Genomic DNA, 8,256 nt, shown 5'->3' with positions numbered 1-8,256 from the left:
GGTTCAGGTTCTATGTGTGAAGCCAAAGTTTTGGTATTCGGGTGATGCCTTATATTTTTTTCACAGTTCCTAAGAGATCAGCAGTTGCCGATTAAAGGGTTATGATCCCCATGCCATTAGGCTACTTCAAAACTGGTGACTAAGCAACCCCCAAATATAAGAGCTTTATTCTGTAATACTAGGAGGGAGTTCCAAAGATAAGATGGGTGTAGAGAATTTTATTTGCTGGATTTCTGGAAGGTCTGAGGGAGGAGGAAGAAGCGAGCAGGCAAGGGCAGGAGGCGGGGTTTTCTGGAAAGAGGGAACAGCAACCCCAGGAGAATATAAGAGTCACCCCAGTTGCCATGTGCCACATTTCCTCTCCTGCAGCTCTACCAGAAGCAAACTGCCATTCCAGCATCTGAAGATGACTTTCGTGCCCGCACCTGGCTATCATCCCACCTACAATCCGGTGAGATACAGACCCAGGTCCTGACCTGGGTTCACGCTGACCCCCACTCTCCAAGTCCTTCCCAGGCTGAAGCACAGAGATAACAGGGATCCAGGCCCCCTACAACATCTCTGGGACTTGATTTACGCCTTCACTGAGCCTCCGCTCCTAACACTCAACCCTCTTCTTCATTTTGACCTCACACTGGGCTCCCTCTCCCTTGTGAAAGAGATGGGGGTGGGCACTTTTCCAGGAAGGGAAAATACTACTTTGCACACATGAAAATTGAGGCTGTGGCCTGGGGTCTACTGCAGACGCTGCCCTTCTGCAAACCCGTCCCATGTGGCCTCAAAGTCGGGATGTCCGTCTACTTCCAGGGACTGGCCGACAAGAATATGCAGAGGTGAGGGATCCCATACCGGGCCGCGGGAGGGTCTGACATTGAGTAGCACTTGCAGTGGGGTTCCAGGCCCTCAGGAACTGTTGGAGAGACCACACTCTCAGAAAGGGAAGAAAAAAGATGAAACATAGACTAAGGTACATGGTGATAGAGTCTGAGATGGGGAGTGGGGGAGATGGAGAGGAGAAAGAGGGGCATGGCACGTCTCTTAACAGGTGGCACAGGAAAGATTTCTTAGGTGAAACAAAATTGTTCAGGGACTAAAGGAGAAGATGGGACTATGGGGTGCTGCAGGCATCAGGACTTTGAGGGAGAGGAAAGGGCTGATGCAAAGGCCCAGGGGTGAGGGGAGATGCCTTTTGGAGAACTTGGGATGCTCCAGTGAGTGGCATGCATGACTTGGGCGCTCCAGGGCCCTCAGGTTTCATGGGAATGGGGATGTTCTTGAGGAATTGTGAAGGGAACGGGGAGGCCTGAGCAGCCAGAGCTGAAGATGCTGGAACAGAGACTGGCCAACTGGGTAGTCAGGTTTGCCGGGAACATTTGTGTTGGAGTTGGGGGTTTCAGTGAGCAAATCAATATGGTTCACTGCATTCTGGGACCCTGGCCACCATGTCCCAAACCTCTAGGTCATAGATCCCAGTGACCACCTAACTGTCACCTCAACCTTCTTGGGTGGGACTAATTGGGCTCCCTGGAGGTTCTGACCCATTTCTGGCACCATTGCTGGGAGGATTTGAGGAACAGGCCCTCCTGTCCCCAGGTTTGTGGTAAACTTTGCCATGGGGCCAGATGCAGTAAGAGATGACATCGCCTTCCACTTCAACCCCCGCTTTGCTGGCTGGAACAAGGTCATCTTCAGCGCAAGGTTGTCAGGCATGTGGGGTGCGGCAGAGGAGAAAAAGAAGATACCCTTAAAAAATGGGGAGCACTTCGATATGCTGGTGATGATCACACAGGAGCATTACAAGGTCAGAGTCAACTGCCTTCTCTCAGCCTACCCTTTACCTCGGTCCAGACTTCAATTATTGCTTGAATTTGTTAATTGTTGTGAGGGGCCACACCTGGCACTACAAAGGGAGGGTGCCATGTTGAGGGGATCAAACACTCCCCCTGAAATCGTGAACACAAGCTTGAGTTCCAGTCTGAGGAGGTATCTGCCATTCCCAGTTTTCTGTTTTTGTTTTTATTTTATCCTTTTTTCCCTTTGTGGCTATAACACCTGGGGCTTGCCTCTCAGTTGCAGGAACCCTGAAATGGTAGGGACTCGGGGGGACTGTGGAGAACAGGATTCAACCCAGGGTTTCACACATGCAAGACATGAGGTCCACTGCTGAGCCCCACCCCAACCTTAGGCCCCTCTTGTTCTCAACCATTTTTGAAAGTAGTTCAGAGAGGTTAGTCAGGGTGACACAGTCTGTGTTAGAGTGAAACCTCTATGTCCAAACCAGAGTCAGGCTTGATATTCTCTCGACCTCGCCATGAGCCATGTTTTGTGTCCTCGATAATCTGCCATCTTTGAGCTGTTTCTCATCTGCCATCTTTGAGCTGTTTTGATGCCCAACACTTCACTCAGGTGAAGCATTTCTGTCCTATGGAAATGACCTCTGACTTCACGTTGATCTTAAACCTGTGGAACCCGAGGTCCTGACTCTGGGTCTCTAGCTTTACCTCTCAGATTTGATCCTGAGTTGAATAGTTCCCCATCCCTGCTTCCTGTTTGAACTTCCCTGAGTCCCTCTGGGACTCATGACCTCTGGTCTTCATTAATTTTGCCCTTCAGGTGCTAGTGAACGGAAATCATTTCTATGAGTTTGGGCACCGGACACCCATCCAGAAAGTCACCCATCTGTATGTGGATGGAGCCATGACCCTTCAATCCGTTACCTTCTTTGGCAGCTGTCCCACCTCCTGTGAGGTGAGAGTTCTCTCATTGGTTATCTCTCTTTTTTCCTTCCCTCCCTTTGGTTAACTACAGTGTTGCGTGGTGCGGATCCTTAGGTTGAGCAATGCAGATGAGCCAGCAGTGACAGAGATTCTGCATAGAGGTTAGAAAAACCTCCCCTGGATCCTGGTGGCAGGTGCAATCTGAGCCTCATGGGAATGTCCGAATCCAGGAGGCTGACCTGAAGATCAACTTTACTCTTAAAGTACCAATGTTCCAGTCACTGTCATGGAAAATCAATATAGTTTAGGAGGGAAACTAGGACCAACTGTTCCCTGTACTATGTTTGGAATGATCTCTGCACACAGAGCCTGGAGCTATACCAGAGCATTGCTGGGTGTTACTAAAACCCCCCAAATAAAAATAAAATAGTAGGCAAAACAGAGCAAGATGCAGGAAGAAGATGCAAAGGACTGGGACTCAGGCCTTTATGGTGAGTCCCTAGCTCAATCTTGGCACCGGATGGCCCCCCAGTTTCACCTCAGAGGAATCCCAAAGCACTGCTGGGCCAAGGGACTGAAGAGTCTAGCCTGTTTGGTCAAGTATTGCTGAGAGTGACCCAGAGACCCCTGAATAGTGCATGGGAAACCCCGTCACAAAAAGGAGGGAAGAAATAATGGAAAGTGGAGGAGAGAGAGAGATGTAGGGGGAAGAGAAGAGGCTGGAGAAAAGTTAGAGAGAAAGTAAGAGAAAGAGGGAGATTGGTGGATGAAGCACAGAACCACAAGACAGGGGTTGGGGGTGCGGAGATATTGTCTGGTCTCAAAGTCTCTAGGTGCCTTGGGGAGGCTGTCGAGGTTAGAGGTGAGGTGATCAGGGGTCAGAGGCTTGTACCCTGCGGACAGTGGCTTCTGCATGGGCTTCAGGGAGAGGGAAAGAGAGGGACTGAGGAGGGTCCTGACAATGCAGGAGTCTAGGTTGGGACAAGAATAAAAAGGTTCTGTTATTCTTTTAAAAAACATTTTTTTTGGGAGGGACAGTCAGACACAGCAAAGCTCGGAGCTATTCCAAACCTAGCACTTTGGGATCATAACTGAATATTATCAAGGAACCACACGGAGCTGGGACTCAAACCCTGGGTCCCCCAAATATGAAGCATGTACTTTGCATGCACAAATGCCTGTTCTCTTTCCAGCGACCCATGATCCCTGGAGCAATACCAGAAACTATCTTGAGCACAGAGCTAGGAGTCAATCCCCACCAAATCACTAAGTAGGGCTCCCCAAACTACAACTAATGAAGTTTCTCATTGAGCACTGGAGTTTAGACAGGACGGGACCCCTCTATTAATGAGGAATCTGGGGCCACTCCTTGACTCCAGAGTTCTCATGGATCGTGATATGGGGGTTGGCCTGAGGGGTGTCCTTCATCTACTCTAGGTCTTATTTTGGGGTGGTCTTTCTGTCTCTGTTCCCAAACATTCCTGTGGCTTTTATGGCATCCTGCATAAGGACCTGCTGAGGTTCATTGATTTCTCTTAAGTAGGTTCAGTGTCTGAAGAGCCCAAGAGCCCTAATTATCACTGTCTTCTCTGTATATAGTGTCCAGGAGTCGCTCTCAGAACGACAGTTAATCTGTCTGTACAGGGGCTGGAGAGATAGCACAGCGGGTAGGGCGTTTGCCTTGCACGCGGCCGACCCGGGTTCAAATCCCAGCATCCCATATGGTCCCCTGAGCATGGCCAGGGGTAATTCCTGAGTGCAGAGCCAGGAGTAACCCCTGTGCATCGCCAGGTGTGACCCAAAAAGCAAAAAAAAAATAATAATCTGTCTGTACATTGGAGGGTTGTATTGGCATGGGAGTTATGGGCTAAGAATGAGAGGGGTTCCATGGGGTCAGGTCTCCAGTTTTGTAACTCAGCACCCCAAGGAACACCTGCATCTTATGATGTGCTGCAAACATTTGCTGACTTTTCTGCATTCTCTCTTCCTCACAGGAACAGGCCATGGAGGGACCCCCAATCTTCTACCCAGTAAGACAGCCAGTGGGGGACAACTATATGATAGGTGATCTTGGATAAGCATGAACTGATGGTGGGGACCCGTATATAGGGGTGTCCTGTTGGAGGAAGTAGATTGGTCAGAGGGGGCTGGGCAAGAGGTCGGAGAGGGTTTGAGGTGGACAGAGGCCCCTAGGAGGAGTGGTACCCTGCTCTCAGAGTGGACCTCTGCTTCTAACTTTGGTGACATGGGTCCAATGGTCTCACCCCACAGCCTATGCCATATATGCGGAGACTTCAGGGGGGACTGAAGACCAACAGAACCATCATAGTCGTGGGCTTCATCCCTCTCTCAGCCCACAGGTACAGATGCCAAGTGGAGATGGAATGTGAACCCTATTCTCCATGCCTCCTCCCTTGGGGCCACCAGTAATTTACCCCCAAGTGCTGACTCCTACTTTTCTCTCTACTTTCAGATTTTTTATCAACTTCATTGTGGGAACCACAGGGGACATAGCCCTGAACATCAACCCGTGCATGGACGAGAAGGCTGTTGTGCGGAACAGTTTCCTAAAGGGGGCCTGGGGGTCTGAGGAGAGGAGCATTTCCTACAATCCCTTTGCTCCAGGACAGTACTTTGATGTGAGTCCAGCTCTCCTTCCCTTCCATTCAAGTATGTTTCCTCCCTCATCTCAAACCTGCCCCTCTCCTGCACCATCTCACACCTGTCCCTCTCCTACAGCTGTCCATCCATGCCAGCACCGATAACCTCAAGGTATTTGCCAACGGCCAGCACATCTTTGACTACAAACATCGTGTGTCGGCTACCTTGGCGGATATACTGGAGATCTCCAGTGATGTCATCCTCTCCTATGTCCAGGTCTGAGCTTCACAGGTGACCAGGATCCAGGGAAATTCAGAAGAAAGACCCCTCCACCCCCTTAGGATACTCCTTTTAATCCCTGAAGTTTTCTTTATTAACCTCTTTCAAATCCAGTTCACTTGATTTTTTTCCTTCGTAAAGGACACACATGCTTTGGTAGTTTGGCACAAGCAAAATAAAGTCATGAGTTTGGAGCATCTCTGTGTCAATACATAACATTTTACAAGCTTAGGAGAATGAGTTCAACTCTCACACATCTAGGATGCCACTTGGTAGCTTAGGGCAGGGCACATGTGCCAGTGCATGCCCAGCCTTGTGCTCTCTTGTGTGTCTGCACAGCTCTGTCCCTCAAAACAAGAGTACTGCTATTTGCTCAGTCATTGATTAAGTTGATTGAATTGGGCATAAACTCCACGTTACTTTATTTTTTAAGTTGTATCACCGTGAGAGAATTACAAACCTTTCATATTTGAGTTTCAGCCATACAATGATGAAACACCCATCCCTCCATCAGTGTACACCTTTCACCACCCACATCCCAGTCCTCACCATGCCTCTGTGGCAGACAATTTCCCCAATATTCTCTTTCTACTTTGGGGCATTATGCTTTGCTCGAAATTTCCTACAACCATCCAGGCCTACCTGCCAGGGGCCGATACTAGATAATTTATTTTCATTGCTCATTTGTATTTCATGAGAGCTGGCACAGCCACGACTATAAATGTAAATTTCTAGATTGTAAATGGTCGGGTTCTAGACACATCTCTGTATGGCACTAATCCATATTGAGATTCAACTCGGAGTCTATGGGTCAGGGCTGTTAGTACGCCTAGATGGCACCCGGAGGCAAATTGTGGACATGAAAGCCAGTCTACTGGGCACCTGGGACCTGGGGAGGGGCATCCCAGGTCCTCTGGTACCATGTGACCTGGAGATTTAGTCCTGGAACCTGCATAAGGGTTGGGGGGGGGCTTGCCTGTGGAAGCTCTTGGCTGCCAGGATCCCAATTGGAGTAGGCAGGGAGAATGCACCTGCTCCATCTGGGGTGCCCCAAAGAAATTGGCTCTGTATCTGGCCCAGAGAGATCTCTGGCACTGTGATGTCTTCTGGAACTCATAGCTATGTCTCTGGTCCAGGGCTGTTGGTGTGTTAGATGGAGCCCAGAGGCAAATTGTGGTCATGGCAGCCAGTCTGCTGGGTGCGTGGGGACCTGGGGAGGGACAGCCCAGGTCCTCTGCTGCCATGCGGGCCTGAAGATTCAGTCCTGGAACCCGCATACCTGGGCCTTGCGGTGGAAGCTCTTGGCCCCCGGAATTCCATCTGGAGTGGGAGGGGAGAGCACACCTCCTCCATCTGAGTGCCCTGGTGATATTGTCCTGGTATGAGGCCCAGAGAGATCTCTGGCTCTATGGTTTCTTCTGGGACTTGCCGCTGTGTCTCTGGGTCAGGGCTGTTGGTGTGCTAAGATTTACATTACAAATTTTTCAGCAGATTATATGTTGGCGAGGTCTATCCTGCGACGGTGGAGTCAGGCTGGGGGTGTGGCAGCGATTTTGGATTGTGGAAGCAAGTGGCTGCCCGGAGCTCTGCTTGGGCAGGCACAGGTCAACCCGCCCCCCTCCAATTTACCCTGGTCTGTTCAGTTACGCATGGGTCCGAGCTTTTCTGAAGCTCTTGATCTCTTTTGAGATTTATTTAGGGGTCTCTGAAGCAATGCTGGCGGTAGAGCTTACAGGGTGGTGCTGGAGTTGCTTCGTAGGGGTGACTGCCAGTGCTTCCATGGGGGCAGGTAGCTCACCTCAACTCTGAAAAAGCGTGGAGATATGAGTCAAAAAACCTGCATACCAGAATTTTCAGCAGATTATACATTGGTGAGGTCCGTCCTGAGACAGTGGAGTCAGGACAGGAATATGGCAGATATTTTGGATTGTGGAAGAAGCGGCTGCTGGGGGCTCTGGTTGGGCAGGCCACCAGGCCAACCTGCCTCCCTTCAATTTACCCCAGTCTGTTCAGCCACGTGAGGGTCCAAGATTAACTGTGACTTTGGATCTCTTTCGAGATTCATCTATGGGCCTCTGAAACAGGCCAGTAAATGAGCTTATCTAGCTGAGCAGGAGGTGGTTTGGGGTGTGGCTTCCTCATACCTAACTTTTGGCCATTTAATTTCTTGATAAACTTGGTCCCAAGTTGTTGGGGTCTGGCCATAGGCATAGCGGCAATTTTGGGGTGTCAGGAAGCCTGAAGGCACCATCAGGCTGCTGGTGCACTCACCTCACAGGTACAGGTTGACCTGTTGGCAGCACCATACCCCCAAGAAAGTGCTTTTGTTTGTATAAAAGTCAGCCAAAGAAATTATAACCAAGTTGTTGTCCTTGGAATTCTGATTTCTAGGAAAACATAGGTTTTACCAGGTTTATAACACTCTCAGAGGTTGCTATTTTCAGCTATTCTAGTCTCTCAGGAAACGTGGAAGAGAGATGAGATTCCAGGTGGCAGCAGGGGAGGAGGAATCAGGTGTGGAATCTGGAATCTGAGGCAGAGCGAGTGATAATGGAGCAGCTGGGGCAGTGCTGAGAGGGACAGAGGCTTTGTGGGAGTGGACGGTAGCACCGAAGCACAAAGGAAGTGGATGGGGCAGGGAGAGAAGACAGCCACTGAG

General features: G+C 50.0%; 1 protein-coding gene across 1 annotated transcript; it reads left to right on the top strand.

The window, feature by feature from the left end:
• Window positions 1–406: 406 nt before the first annotated feature.
• On the top strand, window positions 407–5,600 carry LOC129406842 (galectin-4-like). The gene is made up of 8 exons (XM_055146422.1): window positions 407–451; window positions 745–833; window positions 1,594–1,801; window positions 2,614–2,748; window positions 4,712–4,747; window positions 4,989–5,077; window positions 5,191–5,356; window positions 5,457–5,600. The coding sequence occupies exons 1-8, from the start codon at window positions 407–409 to the stop codon at window positions 5,598–5,600; spliced, it is 912 nt and encodes a 303-aa protein (XP_055002397.1).
• Window positions 5,601–8,256: the final 2,656 nt, after the last annotated feature.

Source organism: Sorex araneus, chromosome 8 (genome assembly GCF_027595985.1).
Source record: "Sorex araneus isolate mSorAra2 chromosome 8, mSorAra2.pri, whole genome shotgun sequence".
Lineage (NCBI taxonomy): Eukaryota > Metazoa > Chordata > Mammalia > Eulipotyphla > Soricidae > Sorex > Sorex araneus.
This window is presented reverse-complemented; position numbering and strand designations above follow the sequence as displayed.